The sequence below is a fragment of the Phasianus colchicus genome, chromosome 2, assembly GCF_987193195.1.
Source record: "Phasianus colchicus chromosome 2, bPhaCol1.hap1.1, whole genome shotgun sequence".
Lineage (NCBI taxonomy): Eukaryota > Metazoa > Chordata > Aves > Galliformes > Phasianidae > Phasianus > Phasianus colchicus.
The window spans coordinates 15,179,708-15,201,127 of record NC_143437.1 but is presented as its reverse complement, the minus strand read 5'-3'; the positions used below and the strand labels follow the sequence as shown (position 1 = coordinate 15,201,127).

General features: G+C 43.0%; 2 protein-coding genes across 2 annotated transcripts; both read right to left on the bottom strand.

Moving 5' to 3' along the window:
• Positions 1-1,322: 1,322 nt before the first annotated feature.
• FAM161A (FAM161 centrosomal protein A) lies at positions 1,323-11,559 on the bottom strand. The gene is made up of 8 exons (XM_090136749.1): positions 11,544-11,559; positions 11,187-11,440; positions 10,448-10,698; positions 8,841-10,022; positions 8,247-8,414; positions 6,953-7,052; positions 5,854-5,996; positions 1,323-5,294 (listed from the first exon to the last, which is right to left on the bottom strand). The coding sequence occupies exons 1-8, from the start codon at positions 11,557-11,559 to the stop codon at positions 4,823-4,825; spliced, it is 2,586 nt and encodes an 861-aa protein (XP_089992875.1). The 3' UTR covers positions 1,323-4,822.
• A 297-nt stretch (positions 11,560-11,856) lies between these two features.
• CCT4 (chaperonin containing TCP1 subunit 4) lies at positions 11,857-18,377 on the bottom strand. The gene is made up of 14 exons (XM_031597752.2): positions 18,139-18,377; positions 17,725-17,777; positions 17,358-17,447; positions 16,502-16,610; positions 15,957-16,099; positions 15,032-15,153; positions 14,812-14,944; positions 14,320-14,459; positions 13,927-14,023; positions 13,496-13,606; positions 13,123-13,253; positions 12,789-13,023; positions 12,330-12,443; positions 11,857-12,066 (listed from the first exon to the last, which is right to left on the bottom strand). The coding sequence occupies exons 1-14, from the start codon at positions 18,254-18,256 to the stop codon at positions 12,052-12,054; spliced, it is 1,611 nt and encodes a 536-aa protein (XP_031453612.1). The 5' UTR covers positions 18,257-18,377; the 3' UTR covers positions 11,857-12,051.
• Between the last annotated feature and the right edge of the window lie 3,043 nt (positions 18,378-21,420).

Genomic DNA, 21,420 nt, shown 5'->3' with positions numbered 1-21,420 from the left:
AGCTTGGAAGTCAGGTTGCTGCCCTAAAACGTTTGCTCTTTACAACACAGTAAGTCCTTTAGATCCTTCATGGTGATCATGAAAATCCGTCAGCAGGCTGCTCCGTATGCTGCACTGTGCAATTGTTCACATTTATGTCAAGTTAATCAGGGGCAGAACAGCTTTTGGAAGCTGTCAGCAAATGAGTCAGGATGCAGTAGGCTGTGAAGTTACTCTCCTTCAGGTATTAAAAGTCAAGGGAGTTACCAAACTGAGGCAGAGGATACAAGAGTCTGTGAAGAGGAATATCTTTGTCATCTTTCAGAGGTTGTAGTACCTTTTATAAAGTGCATTCTCTAGGGCTGTCTTAGTCCTATTATCTTCCCAAGCCACCTGCCGTGAGCAGGATGCTTACTGTACAGCTCTTTACAAGATTTTGAGGTCAGCACACTGATAATAGCTGATTGGAGAAGCGCAAGGAGACCACGTAGTCTCTTCATTCAGAGAATGTGTGTTTGAGCAGGGAGCCAAGCAGCAGGTCCTCACATCTTTGGCTAACAGCCATCACCTTCTCTCTGCTTTAACAAAGCTGGAGCTTGCCTCCCTTGAGAAGTATTTGTGATGCTATATTATGTGGCTTAGAAACTCACTATGTTCCATTTTTTTTTCTTGCATATAGTAAGCTTCAAGCAAAAAACAGACATTCCTGTGGTCTGGGGGCTTGGTTGGTTTCTAGTGCCGTAGCGAGCTTTTGTTGGCTGTTTGTGAAATAGATTAAGATCTTAGTTGGAAGGAATATTTTTTGTTCCTCCCCCTCCGCCCCCCCCCAAAATGCTGAAAATGACCTGATTAACAAAAAGGCATGTTTATTTCATATAAATGTTAAGGGACAAAGTCATGAACGATAAGTTTCTGCTTGTTCCCTTTTCTACAGATTTAGACTTATGGTCTTCATTTTCCTGTTCCGATTCACAAAGCAGGGAGTTTTGCCGATGTTCGCTTTCATGTGATTTACGGGCTAAAGTCAGAAGATGATCATCAAAGAGGTCTGTAGACAGTTTTTGCTAATTATAATAAAGCAGCTCTTCTTCCAGGGACCCTGCAATGTCTGATCTCCAGCTGTATGCTGGCTGCCCTCTGGCCAAAGTCCTGCAGGGAGAGCCTGGATATTTTGGGGAGAACCCCGTAATCAAGTGGCCTACAGCTATTTGTTCTGGTGATAATACTTCACAGGTGTTGATGGAGTCTTACAGATTCTTTTCTGCTTTCACCTGTGCTGGTGCTGCTTTCTTTGCCTTGCACTGTATTGTGATGTGAGGTCAGGTGAAAAACATAATAATCAGTGTGGAACCTCAGAGTGCTGTGAAAATTATGAAGATGCCAAACAAGGGTCAGTCAGTATTACAGACTTCACACACAGGATCCACCTCATTCTAGTGTGGCTTTAGTTATTTACAGTTTGATGTGTTTTTTACAGCTTCTATACACATACGAGCTGGTCATACTTTAGTAAGCAATTTTGCCTTCACAACAAATACACGTGTGAAAGTACATGAAATATCCTTGGTATGATTTCTGCAAACACCTGGTAGTGTTTCTGTGCGAGAGAGGTCTGCAAGAATATTGCATTGTTTTTTTAATTTGAAATTGAAAATTTGAATTTCCCAGCAGGTACCTGGGAGAGAATATAAATCTGGATACAAATATTCTCTGTAACTTCTGTTTTAAAGAACTAGCTAACAGGGAATGCCTGCAGATCATTCTCTGTTGAAATCAAAGTAGTTACTCTGTATGCTGTTGGTCTTGTTTTCCTTTTGAGAGCATATTCTCAATAGAAAACCCCCAGTGATAACTGGAATTTATGCTGTGAGTCCTTTGAAAATGTACTGCTAATTTTTATTGTCTGCTTGTGTGGAACTGCTGAGTCACAGCCTGAGCCACTGATTGAGCACCTGGAGAAAGGACCTGGCAGCACAGGTGAAGGCAATTCAGCTGTGTGAGCAGAAGGGGTGGAGCCTGGCTGCACCTCTCTTAGATCCCATTTAAGGGCTGACTGCTACCTGGGGAAGGTTCTCTTGCTAGAAATTCCGCCTCTGTGGAGTCCTTCCTGTGAACCTAGATCTTCAGGTACAGGTGAGCATTCCTTCCTTGTTTGTTTCTTTTCCTATTTTCACCATGATAACCTTTCCAGCTGTAACACCAAGTGTAATACTGCTGTAACCAGAGAGGAGAATTACTATGATAATATCCTATTTCAGAAGGCATTTTGCAAATGTTCAATTTCAATACCAAATAGACACAGTATATTGCTTGTTTGAGAAAGTGTGCAGGAAGCAAGAAGATCAACTCTGAACCTTATGATTCAACATGAAAGCTTCCTGGATAAGTCCTTAATGCTACTTTCTGTGCAGTAAATAATCAAATGCGCTTTGCCATTTCAGATCTCATTAAGTCTTTGTTAAATTGCTGTATTAGATCGGTAGATTTATTCCTGCTTCTCCTTTACAAGCATATAGTTTTCATTTGTGGTGCTCTGGCTCTGCATCCCCTGACACTTCTCCAGCTGTGTCTCCTGGAGTAGGCCTGCAGTAGGCGCCAGGTGTCTGCTGCTTCCTTGGCTCTGGTCAGTGTGCCCCTGGGAAGGGACACCTAAGCTCTCCATGCCTCTTTGCCTCCTCTCTGATCCCCAGACCCTGATGACAGGCAGTAAAATTGATCTTGTCTTTTCCTACGGCTTGAGTAACTGCTAATTCATGAGTACTGTTTTTCTTTTACAGTGGTATTTATTTTAATTAAGATCTATTGATAGCAGATTGTTCAATACACCTTGAAAACTTAGGGTAAAGCATCTCAGCTGGATCACGTTTGATTACATAGTTCTGCTTGGCTGCTTTAGTAATGCTAGGAAAACTGAGGTGTAACCTTCAAAACTGTGCTGACTCTTTCTTGTAATCCCATTTATCTGTGTATTCTTCAAATCTACTCATAAAGTTGTTCTTTCTACCTCCTAGTTCAAGGAAGGCTTTTGGTAGTGTTTCTTATACTCTATCCTAATGGCTTGATTATATAGTTATACTCTTTAGAAAACTCAAAATTTATGTGCTATCAGGTTTTAAAAACTGATTTGAATGTCTTGGATTTGAAATAGTCTCTGTATGAGAAAACACAATCTAAAGCTTTTCTGCCTTCTTTCAAAACAACTCAAAAACTGGTTCAATAAAGAGACTGCAGCAGTATTGTGCGATTGTGTGTCAGTAATACCTGACTCAGTAGTTTATTGTACAACTTTTCAGAACTAAAGTCTAAACTTCCACAAGCAAACAAACCTCGAGTTGTGTTGTGGGGCTGTCAAGTATGGCAAGATTGTCAACTATGATTTTCATTTTGAGGCAGTGATTCTTATTTTAATAAGACAGATGTGGAATGGAGATTTTGAGTTAAAAAAAAAAAATTCAAATTTGTATTAGTTATGCCACACATGAAAAATAAATTAAAAAGAAAATCTAAACAATGAGACACAGATTTTCAAAGTCAGGAGGAATAAATAATAACAGGTATAGTGTGGAAGGAAACCTGAGTAGAGCAAACACAGAAACACCAAATGTGTATCCTTAGTCGTTGTAGCTGTTTGTGCAGGTGTGGTCACTTCAACAAATATTGCATTTTCTACGTAATGAATGTGTTTTTAGAGCCTGTGTGATGCCAGTTATGCTCTGCTCTCTACTGTTTGTTATGGAAGTTTTGTTTTCTCTCCTAATGTGTTTGTGTTCTTTGTTGAGTAGTAGCTGAAGCCCTGAGTAGGGGTGCGTGTTTACCTGAAGTTATAAAGTTCTCTTTTCACGGTATCCCTTGACTGTCTCTATAAGGAGGTGTGAAGGTTAATGTCAGCACTTATTATGTTAATGGTAGTTTTATGTGATCGCAAAAGAGCTCTTCTGAACAAAACAGAGGTGAAAGAGCACAACTTTCTATTTCAGTTGGGTAGTAATCTGCAGAATGATGCTTTTTTTTTCCCTTGAGCTATTCTACTGACTTTATTCTTCTGCCTCACTTGTCTGTCATTGCTAGAGCTCAGTGGAAACTAAAAATGATGGTTCTCAATATATTCCAGTGCATTTTTTTCTCCTCTATGTGCCAAGCCTTCAGTAACAGTAATACTATTCCTATATTAGCTGCACAAAACATTCACGTTGACCCATCTAACAGCTTGTTTCTTCCAAAAGCAGTCACCACCTACTTTTCTGACCCTGGTGCTCTCCTGGACCATTGCTGAGCCAATCCAGCTTGTTGGTGGGAGTGAACAGGAGGGAGGAGCCAAGCAGATGAACTTGGCTATTTTGTCTGACTGTGGTTGTCTTTATTGTAGCTGCTGTACTAAACACAACCTGAGGTCTTGCACAACAAACCCTTGTTCCTTCATTGCCATCCTTGATGATACCATAGGAACAGAGCCTGAAAGGGCCCTGGTGTTTGAAACTGGGAGGCAAGAGCAAGTTACTGCTGGATGTACTGAGACCTCAGTACTTAACAACACAGTACACAAGACATTTTTAAACACTGGTTGCTGTTCATTTTAGGAACAGAAGTGCATGAGTGTCACTGAAGTCCAGAATAAAGAAGAGGAATGTAAAACAACTGATTTTTTTTTTTTTCTTGGTAGCAATGAATAACTTAATTTCATATTGGAAAATCAACATAGCTTCTGTGCTGGAAAGACAGTTAAGCTAAGTTTTAAATTCACAGTTTTTAATGTTAGTAGCAAAAAAACATGGTTTTGGTGTCTATTTCAATGCCAGCAATGAAATAGGGCAGCCTGGTGCTGTGGAATCTATCTGCCCTCCCTTCAGTCAGCCTCATCGTCATTGGGCTTCTCTTCAGAATCATCGCTTTCATATTCCTCGTCCTCATATTGGAAAGCACCCTCAGCTTCAGGGTCTGACTGACTCTCCTCTTGCTGCTCATGGGATCGATCAGACTGAGAGCTGGGTCTTGACCCATCCTCTTCTTCACTCTCTTCCTCTAGGGAATGTCTAGGCAGAAGGCCTGCCTTTGCTTCCTCCTCCTCCTTTTCCTCTTTCTGCTCCTCTTCTTCACAGTGCTGGTTGGAGGTGGGGCTGGACCTGGCCTCCCCTGCACAGTGAGGCTGCTGAACTTGAGGGCTGGCTTGTGTCTCTTCCTTCCTCTCAGTGGATTCACCATCTGAGCTGGAGGTTCTGATGCCTATTCTCTTCTCTTCCTCAAAGGATTGCTCAGATTGAGGACTGATGCTGTCTCCTTCCTCAAAGAATTCCCTTTCTTTCACTTTATACTTGACTCTGTAAAGACAATTTGTATGTGATTTTTATTCTCAGATGAAATGCTTTTCAGTAGGTTTTAAAAGACTTACACACTCAGGTAACCTAGGGCCAATCCTGGCAGTCTTGGCTGGGGTAGAACTGGGAAAGAGGGAATGCTGGACTCTGCTTTTATGATAGAAAGTAACAGTACTGCTTATGTATTTCTTTTTTCTGTTGCCTTCCTGTCATAATACCAAATGGATATTGAGAAGTATTTTCTAAGGCTTGTATTAAAAAAAAGTAAAGGTAATGAAAAATGAAATGATTTCTCAGCAACCTTCCTGAAATCTTGGTTAAAGGAACAAATTAAAAATATTACTCTTAATTGTTCTTTCAAGTGCATGGTGTATAACATATCCAGTGCACTTCTCTGACTTGTGAAACAATAGTTAATTCAGGAAAAAAGCAGTACAGGAAAACTAACTACACACACTAAAATATTTACTTGGGAATACTGCAAATAATTTTCTCAGCATTAAAAATGGCTCTAATTACTATGTATGCAGCGGCAAAAACAAAAACCTTCTGTGATCTCTACCTTTCTTTGGCATCAAAATCTTCAGCACTGTAGCACTCTAGCAATTTAGATGTTTGTCCTTTCTTTGAAACAAAGTCTGGGCATACCCCCAGAGCTCTCAGTCTGTTAGAATAATATTTTTCTGCAGCTATTCTGGCATTATTCTGTAGGAAAAACACAAGGGTTAAGTATGAGCTAAATGCCTATCTTCAGATACTTTTGCTTATATTAATACTGTTTTATTATTTGCATGTGAGAAGTTAAATTATTCACTGCAGTTAAGAATGGCAAAACTACTTGAGAACTTCATAGCATCTTCCTCCCTTTTCTGTACTGGTTCAAATACAATTTGCTCCCTACATCCACTGATAACAAAGAACTCCAGATACTGTATACTGCTATTGAGGGAGCGGGGAGAAGGTGCAGACCTGAAATATCAGCTGTGTCCTTCCTAGGGCTGCTTCTCTCTGTGGGAGCTGCTGCTCTGAAACATGACATTGATTTACTCTTACAGCACTGTTTGATGCACTGCACAAATCTGAATCTCACTGTGAAGCTGAGCGGTAAGCTCTGTTCCTCGAGTAATAGCTGGGTGAGGAGGCCTCATCCTCCAGCCTTCATGCCTGCTCCTGCCCTGCAGCAGTGCTGAGCCAGGAAATCCACCCAGAAGGGATGAGAGAACTGGTGGGAATGGGCCACCTATGTCCCGCTGCCTCTCTATTCCAAAAGCAGTCAGGGACTGTGCTACCTACCAGTGCTTTGTTGTACTGAGACACAAAGATGAAAATTCTGTCTCAACTTTACAGTAGACATGAGGAATGCTCAAGTTCTCCTAGCATTTCTCTCAATTTAAACCTCTCATTTTTGCTGTAGATTTGTTTGACTCAGTGCTGTGTGTGCTATAATTGAATCAGAGGATGTCCTTAAAACATCTCACTTCCCTGTGCAAATATGCTATGAATGCTTAGACACAAATTAATTTATAGGAAGATGAAGCAGTAGAAATTAAAATGGGCAAATACTAGTCTAAGTAACTTCAAATAACTTCTAACAGTGTTTGACTAAAAGTTCCCTATGCAGTAATTGGAGATGAGATTAAGAAACAGACAAACAAGACAACCTGAGTTACTCTTTCCAAGAGCAATGGCCTTTGGTTTACTCTTTCTTCCATTTCTTGTAACTCTTGCAAATACTCCTGCATTCTCTGCTTTGAGGAGTTCCTAAAGTAAACACAGTACAACAGAAATCAATTGTTTATAGTACAAGAAGTACTTTCTTACAGCCAAAAGTTGAATTGCTCATGACAAGTATGGTCCTGGTTAAAAATGCATAAGATATATTATCTTATGGTGGAATTAGGTTTACTGCCTCATTTTTATGGAATGATAGAATGATTTGGAAGGGGCTTAAAGCCCACCCAGCCCCAGCCATGGGCAGGGCTGTTCTCCCCCAGCTCAGGCTGACTGGGGCCCCATCCAACCTGGCCTTGAGTGCCTTCAGGGATGGGGCACCACAGCCTCTATGGGCAGCTGTGCCAGGGCCTCACCACCAGAACATCAGCTTGGAATGCTGATGGACAAAGCTATTTCTGAAGTAGTCTTCTTGGATAAGCAGAGAGAAGTCCTGCCCATTGAAGCCAACAGGGGCTGCCTGAGTTTAGTTTCTTAACTTATATTCTTAATATTCACACTTCTGCCTTCCCCACCTCTTTCCACATTGTCTCTGAGCTTCTGCAGTAGGGCTGTGCATTAAGGCAGTTGCCATTTTGAGGGAGCAAACTTCACTGTTTGCTTGTTCTCTCAGAAGAGCCCTTACATTCACGTACCTCATTACCCAGCCTGTGCTGCAGTAAGCATTGTCAAGTTGAGCACTTGTGCCAACCTTAAACCATCAGCACTAGGGAAGTAGTTGTGCTTTGTAATAGTGTAATACTATATGCAGAGAATAATTAATTGCAAGTTTTACTATGCTCCTAAAATCTGATGAAATACTGTAATGTGAGGTTTGCTGTTGAATGAACTTAAATCAAACTCAGATGATTCTATGGAAGAAGAAAGTTGTGTGAAGCCATACCAACATCTACTAATCCCACCCTGCAAAGATGTTTGGTAATTCCTCTATCCTTCTTCCAGGCTGTTTTTTAATCTTATTTTCCTCCTCAGTTCATTTGTCAATTGGAGGCCCCTCATGCTCCTGACATGTAACATGGAATCCTGTACTGAGAGGTGTTAGAATGGGCAACAGTTTCCCAGCTGAGATCTCGCCACATTTATTTGTAACTAGCTGTTTGCCCAGTGTACAGTTTATCAGGGATGTTAATTATATAAACTCAGACTTTGGGTTTTTTCTTCATTGTATGCTAAGCATGCAATGAAGCCAGAGAGGTTCAGGATTCAGGGAATGCAATGAAATACCTGAATGCCTTTAGTTTGGATTCAGAGACCTGAGCAAGGCTCTGATGGGGGTCATTGGCCTCAGCCCGAGTCATTACAATTTTCTGCAGTTTTTTTGTTCTTTGTTTCTGCTTTGTTCTATTTCTTTTCTGTTGTTCTTCCAGCCTTCTCTTTTCCTCATGTGAATTCCTGGGTGGAAAAATAAACTAAGGCTGAATTTGTTTGAAATCAAGTACAGGACTTCAAAGGAAGTTTTGGCAAAGGGAATTTGAAGTATTTAAAAAAAAAAAAAAAAAAAAAAAAAAGAGGAAGGGGGGGATGAAAATGGGATTGGTATAAATGGGTATGTGCCATTGTAAGGGACTGGGACGTATCCTGAGAAACTGCGGCCATTTCTCCCTTTCCTATGGATGGGTGCAGAAATGTGCATTACTGCTTCTAGGAAAATCCAATAGTAGTAAAGTCCCGCATTTAGTCTAAGGACTTAACAGTAGTATACAACTGTATGTATTAAGTCCCATATTCACTGCATGAAAGAATTAACTACACCTGTAGAAGGACAAAAGAATTCTCTCTAGGTATTTATAGAACACAAAGCATCACTGCAGCAGTCACCTTAGGGCCTGCAGCCTTCGTTGTGAGGACTGTGTGACTTTTGGCGACTTGGATTCTCCAGACCCTGAGAGAGGTGAATTTGCACTTGACTGTCTGGTTTGGGGTTTGCGTCTCGGAGAGGCGTATGGCCAGCGTGTTTCTTTTAGCCTTTCTTCATCCTCCTGAATGTCTCTCAAAACCTTCCCCTTGTTTGAAGGAATGTATGGAGTGCGGAGATGGAACGGCTCACAGACTGTGAGGTGTTTCACCTGCTGCTTCTGCCGGAGCCGTTTCTGAAACTTCTGGTGTAGTCGGTCAAAATCTGGAACTCTGGGTTGGATCTTGGGTTTGTGCTCCATTTCCTTTGGTTCAGCACACTTGTGTTTCTTCTTCTTGTTGACATCCTTGGGAGCCAGCCTGCTGGTGGGCAGAGATGCATTTCGCAGCAGCTCCTCAGCTCTCATTCTAATCCGGATCTCTCTGTAGAGCTCTTCCTCCTGTAGCCTGTCTCTGACAGACGGGCTATAAATGTATCTGGGAACTGGTTTTGCTTTGAATGGTTTTGTTTTCTTTGCAGGTGTGGAAAGGTCTCTTAATTGCATTTTTCTAATTTCATCCCTTTGCTTCTCTCTTTCAATGAATTTAAATGGTTTCTGAGAAGCCAAGAGCCTGAGTTTGCTCCTCTCCTTCACAGACTTCCTGCGCTCCTCATTCCTTTGCACAATTTCACGGTAGAGCGGCAGGAAGACGGCAGCGGGCACTGGAGTGGCTCGGAACTTTTTCTGACACTCTGCCTCTTCCTCCAGCTGCTTCTTCAGTAGGTTATTTTCCATTTCGATCTGTGACTTGGATTTGACATTCTGTTCTTTTTTTCTGGCTTCTCTAATTGTCATCTGGAAGGGCTTGGGCACGGTGATTTTTGGTGACCATGCCTTCTGCTTCCATGTTGTCCTGGCAGCCGCTGCGCTGGGCAGGCTGTGCTTCCTGGGGGGGATGTAGTCATCCACTGAGAAGCCATCCCACATCCTTGCAATCCGTTCCTTAGCAAATAATGATGATCCAGTTTCACTACAGCTGTCCTCAGATGCTAGTTCTTTGTCAGACCCACCGGATGCACCTGAGCCTAAGGAATTGCTTATGCTGGAGTCAGAGAAGGATCTGGGCAAATTTAGAGGCTGATATGCGCTCTTCTCCCAGGTTGGCCTTTAAAAAGGGGGGAAAGAGAAGTTGGTTTGAATCCATTCCAGCATTGATTCAAAGGCAGTAATCTGTTTTCAATGCCCTCACTAGAGGGAGAAAGATGAAGAGCACTTGGAGGGTAAGGAGAGAAGGAAGGGAGAAGGGATAACTTTGGTACGGACACCAGATCACAGTTACAAAGGAAATCCAGGCAGGGAACAAGAGAAAGCACTGTGCTTTACTGAACACATTGCCCAATTTCTGCTGTGTGCACACTTGTTAGTCTGACAGCATACTAGCAAGGTGAATAAACGTTTTAATAACTGAAGCTAACTTTGTTGTAATTATCTGTTTACAGGAAAGGAGGAGAGCAGCAGTTCCCAGCTGCAGTACATACCTGTACTGCCATCTGCAAAGATCCTCCAGACCAAAGGTACCATATAACTTACCTACAGCAGACCTTGGAAGTAGCACTGTTAGCATTGCTCCTCTCCAAGGGCTGTACTCCTTGTAAATACAGCTTGTTCCGATACATGCTTTCTAATTTTGCCATTGTCTCCAAGTGGGCATTCTTCAGCTCTTCCAGCTTCAGGTAATACTCCTGGTTTGAGGTGCCCAGCTTGGAGCAGCCTGTCTGTGTGTCACAGCCTGGGGCGAGGGGCTGCTCTCTGCCAGGGCCCGGCTCTGCACCCAGCTCCCCCTAGGATAGAGGAGGGATTTCTCTGTCAAGCTTTCTGACTCGGAAGAAAGGGGAATGAGGTTTTTAGTGCTGCTTCATTTAATTGTCTCATGAATGAAGCACTACTGCCGAATTTCATACCTGTTACCTACATGCAGACTTTAATGCACGTTGCATGGAACAATCTTCCTGCACAGTGACTTACGGCTTGAGGCTGCTGTTTAAAGAGAGTTAAATAACGAAGTTTGTCCCTGTGACCCCTTATCCTTGTATTGGGAATTAAGATCCAAAAGGATTTTTTGGAAGGAAAAAACCCTTATCTTGCTTAGAACGCAGCTCTAAAACAGCCTTAACCGCCCCCCCTCCGCTACGGTTCTCCGCCGCCCGTTTCCATAGCCACTGTAAAATGAAGCCTTAGCTGCTCAGCGTAAGCTCCTTACAGCTCTGCGGCCGGCCCATCTGCTCCGTTACCCACCGGGCCCGGCCCGACCCCGCCGCTCCCTCCGTACCTGCGCGCTGTACGGCGGCCCCCGCTGGGCTCGGGCAGCAGGCAGCCGGCAGTGCGGCTGCACGGCAGCGCGGAGGCGGGCGGAGGGCAGCGGCCCCGCGCCGTGCGGTGCCTCCATGGCTGCGCGCTGCCGCCGGCGGAGGGTGGAGAGGCGGGGCCGCACCGCGTCGGGCGGGGAGAGGCGGGGCCGATCGGCCCGGAGCCTCAGGGCCCGGGACCGCAGCACGCCGGAGGGGGCGGTGAGAAGGGGCGCGGCTGGTTCCGTTCATTGGTCACCTCCCTTTCTAAAGCGTTCGTGCTCGAGGTAAACGGGGGATTACTGAGTAGGGGTAAATTAGGGTCGCGAATAGTCTTTCACCTCTCCGAGGAGGCATCATTGAGCACTGGGTCCGGTTAGCGTCATGGGACGGCGTGCACGTGGAACGAAACAGCGGGAGGGCAGCAGGCAGGGCTGGGCCACAGCCCAAAGGGGGGAATGAACACACTGTAACTGCAAGGAAAGCTTGGATCAGCTAACAGCTGGGGGCTGAGGCACGTTAAAAGATGGAGCACTGCTGTAGTAAACTGCTGTACGAAGTGTCAGTCATATTGACCACTAATCAAAATGCTAGTTTAATTCAAACCATAGAAGTTGACCTACTTTCTAGTGACTCATAAAGCAAAGACTCAAGTAGAGTAGTGCCTGTTTATTGATAAACAGCATTTTCTTTTTGAAACCAGGAACTGTATTAAATTAACGTGAGAAAAGTACATAAGCCTTTGTGGACTTTTTAAGACAATTCACACAGGCGCTTTTGGTGAGGAAGCTGCAGCTCAGACTACAGCTGAGGAGCTCCAGAGCACAGTCCCAGCTTCCTTTATTCAGCTTACCAAGTATTCACCTGCAAGAGCACAACAGCACATGTAAGAGGTCCACACAGTACATTAACAATTACTTTTTTGCTTATATATTGTTTTAGTCACTGTAACATCTTGCTTTAAAGTACTGCTTATGCCAACAGCAGTTTCATTTTCTCCTAAGCTCTATTATTAGATGACCAAATGGTATAAATAGCATGTAGAATGAGACAGCTGATCATGTAATTTGTGTTTCCATGTATTCTGGCATTCATAAAAAAAAAAAGACGATACAAGCACTACTCACCACATCATCAATCTTAAGGATACTGCGCACAGTTTCTGTTGCCAGAGTCAGTGCACTCACAGACACAAGCAGTGGCTGGACTACCAATTCCTCCAGGATGTTGGAGATGCCACCCTGCAAGATAAAGTTGCTTTCACTTTGTGCAAGTGAACCTACAACTACATTTAACAACTTTTAACAGAATCCTGAAAGTGATGTTGTGCTAAGTTAGACTACCACCTACTAGTTTGCACTCCTCAGTTCCTAACAGGAATATTACTGTAAAGGTCTTCTGCTGCTGAGTATTTGACATAGGCACTCAAAATGAGCCAAGAGAAAAACCAGACATAGCTATTATTTCTCTTAGCACTAGTTCCTGGAAGAATTTTGTTCTCTGTGTTTTAGACTGAGGTAGTATGTTTTTCTTTTAATATCCTATTTATTTAAGTTACAGAGTTCTATATACAGCTTCTTTATTACCTTTCTGACATTAATGCCAGCTGTTTTCTCTCCTTGAGCGTGTCTGTTCCTCAGCTCTGTTACTGTTGAGATAGGATTGAGACCTGCATTTTCAGCCAGTGTAGATGGTATGACTTCCAGTGCGTCCCCATAGGCACGCACGCAGTACGAGTCCATGCCCCTCAAAGTGCGGGCGTACTCATTGAGGCGCAGTGCCAGCTCTATCTCTGGTGCTCCACCTCCTGCAATTAAAGCTCTGGAGACAGAAATTGAAGTCAAATTTCAAGTGACTTAAGTCCGTAAAGAGCTTTTTACATTAATATACTAAATTATTCTGGTCAAATGAACACGTTACCTCTTCTTAACTAAGCATCTAATGACACACAGGGCATCGTGAATTGAACGCTCAGCTTCTTCTAAAACAAGTTTGTTGGATCCACGTACCACAATGGTTACTGTTTTTCCAGGGTTTGTGCAGCCCGTAATCTAGAACAGAGCCAAACAACAGAAATAAGAGAATAGCCTTCATCTGGTATATGCAACTTCAGTAACAGTATTGAGGTCTGCTGAGCAAAACCACTATGCTTCACAAGCCAGAGGCTAGGCAGGGATGACGATCAGGTACTTCACAGCCTCTTAGTACTTACATTATTACTTTTAAGTTAGTAGTTGTTATTAATTCCTTCTTAACCCTTGCCAATTGTTTTAATCTTCTGTCATTCACTCACCTTTATTAGTTTTCCAGAACCATTCAAGTTGACTTCTTCTGCCAGCTCAGCAGAGCCCAGCATGTCAGGAGTAAACTGGTCAATATGAGCAACAGGCTTAGTACCAATGGTCTGGAAAAATAACAGTAGAAAAAAAATATATAAATAAACTTAATCTGAACTGCAGTGTCAGCAGGCATGCTCTACACTTATACTTCAGTAAAATGCAGTTACAACTACTGCTCTTACATCCACCCCTTATCTTTCTAAAACTGGGACAGCTCAACAGAAGTGGAACATCTTTCAGAGAAACGTCTTGTCTGCCTATACACTACATTCAGAATGTGAGATTTGTTAAAGTGTGTAAAAACTGGCACTGGCTGGGTACTCAAGTTTTGGTGCTGTCTTTATACATGACTTAGTTTAGTGAACATTTATGTAACTCACTTTACCTTACATATAAACTCAATGTCTTCTCTTTCTATGTCTTTAACCACCATGATCTTCATTTTGTTCAGAAAGTGTAGGGCGAGGTCACTAAGAGCATCCCTAAAAACAAGAGGTGAGTACTCAGTCCAAACTTATTTTAATAACTGGGTGAACATGAGCCACTTGCATGCTTCTTAGCAGTAATGCTGAAATTCTTCAGTCTATCTCATAAGGATATCATTAAATCCATAATATATTAGTGACAGCACTAGCATTGGTTGTGAGAGTGACAAATTGTGTCTGCAAATATCAGCAAATACATTTGCTGATATTTGACTTTCACTTTCCAGGACTGCAAACAATTCCAGCTATTCCCCAAATGACCACAGCAGGTGAGCAAACCAGCACTGACATACCGCAGAATAGACTTCTGAATCAGCAGCACATTACATCCAGCCTTCTTAATTTGCTTAACTAAGTTTAGAATATAAGCTCTTTCTTCACGCAGTACTCTGTCCATTTGAGCGTAATCAGAAACAACAATTTGGTTGTCCATCTATTAAAAAAGAAACATCAAGTATCATGAACAACTGCTCGTTTTAAAAGCATCAGGATGCTGTATGTTCTTTAATAGCCTGTGATTTAAAGTACAAACAGATTACAGTAAAATGTACTATTAGAAGTTGTTTTATGAGACATACTGGACTTCTGATCTATTCTTTCTTATGTCAACTACAAATTCTTTATATTTAAGAGTTATGAGTAATGTGAGTTCTTTACTAGCAGGCCTTCATTATAGCTGTGATATAGAGCTGACATTACCATATCTTAAACAAGGTTTTGTCCTTACATTTACATTTTCCAAGAACTACAGCAAAAGTTCTCACTTTAGTTGCAGTTAAACTTACATCTGTCTTTGGAGCAGAGAGGCAGAACTGAATTAGGCCAATTTTGGCTTTTTCCACTCTAGTTACACCTGTGTTTGCCACCTTCTGAGTCAGGACTAGTCCTTCCACCAGTTCACAATCATCAATTGTTCCTCTGCAAGCAAAAAGAATCCATGACTCCAGCACTTTATGGAATCTGCTTCTCAAAGACATAGGCCTATAGTTGCAAATTGTTTCTTACCCCAACTTCTTCACAATTTTAATATCTCTGAGGTCCACACTGCTTGCTGTAGATGGGTCAATCACCTTCATCACTGCATCCACACTCATGGGAGAAAGTAAACTGGAATACTGACACACAACCTAAAAGATTTAATGATGAAAGGGGAAAAAAAAAAATAGTCAGTGATGTGTGACTTAGCACTGATCATCAACAGGTAGGAGTTTCTCACTGTATTTTAGCTTGACTTGATAATTTTAGTAGAACAAAATTCCCCTCCCTGTCCATCAGCCAGGTACCTCAACATGGTATCTTCTGTCCTCTAAATGGAAACACCATTAAGAACAGCTCCACTGGTGAAAAGAAATAAGCTCAGGGACTTTGGGAAACAAATTTTACTTTACTTCTGGAACTTTTAAAATAAGCCTGCTGAGAGTTCTGCCAGAATGAAAACGCACTTGTAAAGAAAGGACTGTATGGAGAAGAGGACAATTTCTGCTTGTTTCACAGCTATTGCCTCTGTAGGGAAAAATCAAGAGCTCAGAAATGCAGCCATTCCAGAACAAAGCTTGTGCAAGCAATTCATCTCCACTTTTTGATGCTGCTTTAGGAATTTTTGTCTCACAATTAAAAACTGCTTACATGAAAAGCTGGCAAAAGCTCTCCCTATCCCATCTTTTCTTTCTGTTACTGTTTTCATCTTAAATCTGTGTATGTAGTTTATACTTGGCAGTTAATGTTTGGGATCACCAATTGTTTCAAACTGAAATTCAAATCAATCAGCTACAGCTTTTTGAAAAGTCAGTTTAACATAATGCAGCCACTGCCTCAAAAGCAAGTAGATTTGTGATGTGCAGGATTCTTAGTAAGTAAACAGCAGCACAAACTGGGAAAAGCTGAAAGGGTCAGCTTGTCTGGAGGCATCAAGTTCACATATCAGCCATACCTTTGAGTTCAGTGAAGTAGTTGCACTGTTTAGCAGGGTTTCCCTGTCGCTCAGTTCAACTGGCTGTGCCATGTTGGTCAATACTTCAATACCTTTCTCCAAAGCTTTCTGGAATGACTCTGAAATGATGGTGGGGTGAATTCCTGTGAATAATATAGAAGGTTGTTAGCTCATCATTGCAAACCAATGGTCTTTCCCCCTCTCCCTAAACCAGTCTTATTACTCAACTAAAGAATCACCAGCTTCAAGCTTAGTTTATCATCTTCTTAATTCTCTGTTCATAAGAAATATAATCTAGGTGAGTTTTTATATGGCAATATTTACCATCTCATTTAGTTACTATTTTCAGTATTAATGGTGATGCAATCAGCTCAAAATGAAAGGCTAAGCAGTGACAATCTTAATCAGAAGTGGGACACGAGCAAAGCCTCAAGTTACCTTTTCATGTTTAGGTACTTACCAGCTACTTACCAGCTTTTGTAGCTAAGACTTTCATATATAATAGGTATCATATATAGATATAAATAAATAATAAATACGCTTGCCTTTCTGAAGAAGTCTGGAACAGGCATCCAGAAGAGCTCCAGCAATGACAACAACAGATGTAGTACCATCTCCAGCTTCAATATCTTGTGCTTTTGACAACTCTACCAACTAAATGATGAGTTATAAAAGAGTTTAAATATAATGCTACTTAACTGAAAACTCTGACCATTACAAAAAAAAAAAAAAAAAGAAAGAGAGAGAGAGCAAAGAACACAGCAATACCAGAAGTACCCACAGTACCAGGACTTATCTTTTCTAATTTGCAGCTTCTCATACATTGGCTGAAGAAATAACAAAAGCCTCCAGCAAAACAAAAGCCACAGAAATCAAGCAGCTTTTCTCCCAAGCTAAGAGGGAGCTGATCTCACCTATCTAACAGTTGAATCTTTCCCCTTTCCTTTAGAAGGGTCTCAGAATGCTCATTTCTATCTCCAGCCACAACCAAATCAAAGAGGGCTACATTTAACTTCTCACAAGACTGGACTACTGTATCCTACAGCCAACAAACCATAATGTCATTCATTTTATTCTTTGACTCTCTTTTGTCCTACTAGTTTGAGACATCACCAACTTTTCTTTCTCAGATAAGAGAAGATTTGGGCTAAAATCTTTTGTATCTTCAAACATATCCAGAAAAGATTATTTCTAAGCAGTAAGAAACAAAGACCTGGAATTCTTTAACACATCCTACAGTCAATGTGAGTAGGACTGCAGCACTCAGCAGAAAGTCTCTTGCTCTATCACTAATGAGTTACACTCCTCAAATCCACGTAAGACATTACAATCAATGTTCTTCTGTCCCAGAAATGAATCTGTAACACGTATTATTGTGCAAGCAATGGAAGAAGACTTTACCATTTTGGCTGCAGGGTGCAAAACCTGCATTTGTTTCAGGATAGTAGCACCATCATTAGTGATTGTCACATCTCCTTTAGCATCCTGAATCTGAGAGGGAAAAGAAGAAACAACATTGATTGGTAACTACAAATGTTTATCTTGATGTTCAGTGTCAGATGGTGACAAATAACCCTGTCAGGAAAACTTAGATAAGCATTTAATCTACACTTTACTACAAATAAATAACATTAGATCATAAAAACAAAGAGTATTTTAAGCCTGGAAAAGCAGCTTAAGACAAAAGAGCACGTCGACTTGATTTACACAGGACATTGCAGTCTCATCAGCAATCTCACTGCCTTCGTATTTTCAGTAAAAGGTTTACCATTTTATCCATTCCTTTTGGTCCAAGGCTTGTTCTGATAGCATCGGCGACAGCTGGAAAGAGAAGAACGGCATTTGCAAGCTGACCTCAAGAGCCACAGCCACTCATACACGATTCTGAGCAGCGTCTCCCACTCCGAAGCAGCCCCCGCCCCGTTTTTCCAGCATCGAGTCATTCTCAACAGCAGCACAGCAATAAGAAAACACGCCAATTTCGCCGCTTTCCTCTGAAGCGGGTACAGCCTCCCGCTTTAGCGCAGCAGGACCGAACAGCCGTGCCTTAACCCGCCCAGGGCTCGCATCGGCCGCCCCACAGCCCCCACCGCGCGGGTTCGTCCCCCGAGGCGCCACGGCCCCGGGAGCAGCTCAGTCGCTCCCGCACGCAGCGCCGGGGCCCCGCCGGCCCTCACCTCACCTTTGCCGGCGGAGATGTTGCTGAAACGGATCTGCGAGGGCTTGTCCCGGTCCTGGTACGTGCCCTTGGCCCGATTCCCGGTGCCGCCGTGGGTTTTGGGTCCCGCGTTCTCCGGCATCGTCGCTCGCCGCCGACAGACGCCCGGTAACGGCGGATGGAGGCGGATGAGCCCCACTCACAGAACCCGCGAAGCTTCCAGAAGACGCCGCCCCAACCCGCTGGGCGCGCCCGGGTCCTGCCGGCCGGCCGGCGCCGCGCGTGACGTCACGCCGATAGGTGACTGCGCCGCGCCTGCGCGCGGGGGGCGAAGAATTGCCGTTCTGCAGGCGAGCTGCGCGGACACCTAACGGCGCTCTGGCGCTTCTAGAGCGGGCCGCGCGGGGGCCTGGCGGCCCTGATGTTCGCTGTGTGGTGAAAACGGCTGGGCGTGCGGGGTGGTGTCTTTTTGTGTCCTTTTTTGATGGCTAGGAAGGCAGTGTAAGAGCAGAGGGTATCGTTTGTGCATACAGTGAGTGGTATAGCTGCAAGTAGAGGTATGGTATACATTTGGAAATTCATAATCCTTGAGGTCCCTTCCAACCCTGGCCATTTTGTGATTCTGTGATTTGGGCAGGTGTTTCTTCTCATGTGCTGGACTGGGCTTTGGGTTGAGTAATGCTACAGTATGGCACAATGCACCTGGTTTTCTGGTAGGAAACACTGCTAGCAGCGAGCACAGTGCTCAGCACCGCACTTATGGCACTAGGGTTAGCAGCGATGGTGGTGACTGGGTGTTTTTTCCTCAGGATTCTAGAGGAAATAAAGGCTAAAACTTGCTCTAACAGTCACCTTGTTATACTTAACTGTGTTTGGTTAAAACAAAAGCCTCTTAATATTAAGGTAACTTAGGGTTGAGACTTGCTGCCTGCTCCATTGCAAGGTGGAGAACCCGTGTTTTTACTGGATATGAAACAAGCTGCTGATCTAAGTTTAGGGTTTCTGTGGCTGCCATCTTACTGGCAATTTTGGTTTGGCAGGGTTGCTTCTCTAGAGCTGGTCTTCAGAGCAGTGCTAGGATTGAGGGCTTAGTGAGTGTTGGTATGTGTGACTGTGGAATTTAAAGAGTTGTTGGGCTTGTGTAAAGGTTGTTAAAGTTGGTCCAGACAGAGGGCTGTATATAGACGTTTCATAGATGCCCATTATAGTAGAAATGCTAAGTCATGGCTTGAAGCAGTGATTGAGCACCTGGTGGGAAGGCAGGGCCAACCCAGGGGAGCTCAGGTGCATGCAAGGTACCTGAGTGACTGGAAGGGCTGGAGCCAGGATCCACCCCCTCCCAGACCTCATTTAAGGGTTGGCAGTGGAACTGAGGGCATCTCATTGGAGTTCCCTGTGCATCTGAGGCCTTCTAAGGGTAATCAGACTCTTTCCTTTGTTTCTGTGCCTACAGCTGTTGCATTTGAGCATATCCCCACTTGCTGCAGCCTAGGACTTTGTTACTATGCTGTCTTTGCTATGCTTTCAGTTGCATTACAGTGTTAAACCTGTGATTTAATATTGCTTGTGGAAGATTTATCTGAGCTGACTTAACATAAAACCTTGCTGTTAAAGTTTTAGTTTCCTGTTGGAGTGGAGGGTAAAGTTTGAAGTAGGATGGACTTGTGAGCAGGTGTAGATGGAGGGGCTGGGAGGATGCAGCGAGTAGGTTTAGGGTCTCCATACTCTTCAGGAGACTACCTACAAGAAGTCCTTCTTAGGTTTCCTGAAGTTTGGATGGGGTTTATGGCTAATTTTGAGTTTTGCATTAGGATTCCCACTAACTGTTGCTAGCATGCCTGGGTTTATCTTAGGTTCATCAGCACTTGCCTCAGTAATTGTAGGCTGATACTACTGAGATCTGTCTCCTCGTGTTTGGTTTCACATCTGGTAGAAGTTGTACTTGGTCTGAGTTATAAATTGTTAGTGTGTATTTAATGCAGTTGTTACATGTGAGGGTAGGATCTGCGGTGGATGAATAAAACTGGTCAGGCCCAAAGCACAATGTTTGTGTTAGGTTGTGCTTAGAGCCAGCATGTACGGAAGCTTTCCAGATTTGTTTGAGAGCTGGATTTAGACCAGGGGGTGCCTGCATGTTATCTTGTTCTTCTTTCTCTCTTATCATCATTTCTGACCTGTCCTCCAGAATTTCCAAGGAGTGGTGAGGAAGGATATGATAAATCATACAGTAAACATGTATACACATGATCCTGGTCTTGTTTTTTTTTCCACTCATTTTTTTGAAGAAGTACTCTGTCCTTCAGGTGGGACTTGGACCTGTCACCAGTTTTGACTGAATGTGGTAGAAGTGTTACACTGTCTGTGTGTATATTGAGCTGTACAGAGGAGGGTGTTCAGTTAGTGGCATGCTGAGAACGAAGCTCAGCCCTTTGTGGATACCTGAGGACATGGGAGTGGGACAGACAACAAGGTGTGGGTATGTGGGAAGGAGGAAGACAACTGCTTTCTCCACCTTCAAGTGCACTGAATGCTCCTTCCACCTGGGCAAGCACAGCTGAGTGATGCACAGGGAAGAGCAGAACAACTCCTGCTTGTCCATGGCGCGTTTCTGTGACTTTCAAGGTTTTATTTTGGTCAGTCAGAGGCAACAAAGTTTAAGTGCAGTGAATGTGCTCTGATCTCTGTTTCCAAAATCTATGAATTCAAGAAATCTTACTGTTCTTTTAGCCTGATTTACCAGTTGTGATTTTCCCAGACAGCAGTCCCCTATTGATCTTTAGAAGTCAATGGTTTTTTTTCTACTCTTGTCAGATTGGCAGACCTCTTCCTGGTCATAATGCTACAAAAAGAGTTAAGAGCAGATAAACTGCTGAAAGGCAGTGCAGGACAGGAGCTGTGCCTGCTAATAATCCTCATCACTTCTACTTACTCAACTGAAAACAGATGAGCACCTCAATACAAAACAAAGAATTGGGTGAACAGCAACATAAAGGACATCTATTTTTTTTTTGTGTGTGTGTGTATCTAGAAACTGAAGTTGCAGTTGCACTTGCTCAAACTGAAGTTCTTCCTTTCCTTTATCAACTCTCTGGAGGGGTTTGTTGCCTCTAGGGAGGGTTAAAGTGGATAAAAGCAATTGCCGGAGGCTGAATCCTGACAGAATGTTGGGATAAATGTTACTGAGCCTATGAAGAATTGCAGTTTCTTTAAGGGGTCCAGTAGCACCAGTGCAGGCTCTAGTTCTTTGGTAAAGTATTTCCATTTGGAATAGTACCCAGGATGATGCCATCCTCTCCCTCTAGGTGA

What these genes read in the sequence shown, in the direction of transcription:
- FAM161A (XM_090136749.1), bottom strand. An exon ending in ACTTCCAAGGTCTGCTGTAG is followed by an intron (nt 10,023 to 10,447) that starts GTAAGTTATATG and finishes CCCTTTTTAAAG; the next exon opens with GCCAACCTGGGAGAAGAGCG. An exon ending in TCTTGGAAAGAGTAACTCAG is followed by an intron (nt 5,997 to 6,952) that starts GTTGTCTTGTTT and finishes TTTTTCCTACAG; the next exon opens with AATAATGCCAGAATAGCTGC.
- CCT4 (XM_031597752.2), bottom strand. Translation starts at nt 18,256, where the DNA reads ATGCCGGAGAACGCGGGACCCAAAACCCACGGCGGCACCGGGAATCGG. An exon ending in AAAATTGTGAAGAAGTTGGG is followed by an intron (nt 14,945 to 15,031) that starts GTAAGAAACAAT and finishes TTTTGCTTGCAG; the next exon opens with AGGAACAATTGATGATTGTG. An exon ending in TCTCTGCTCCAAAGACAGAT is followed by an intron (nt 14,460 to 14,811) that starts GTAAGTTTAACT and finishes CTTTTTTAATAG; the next exon opens with ATGGACAACCAAATTGTTGT.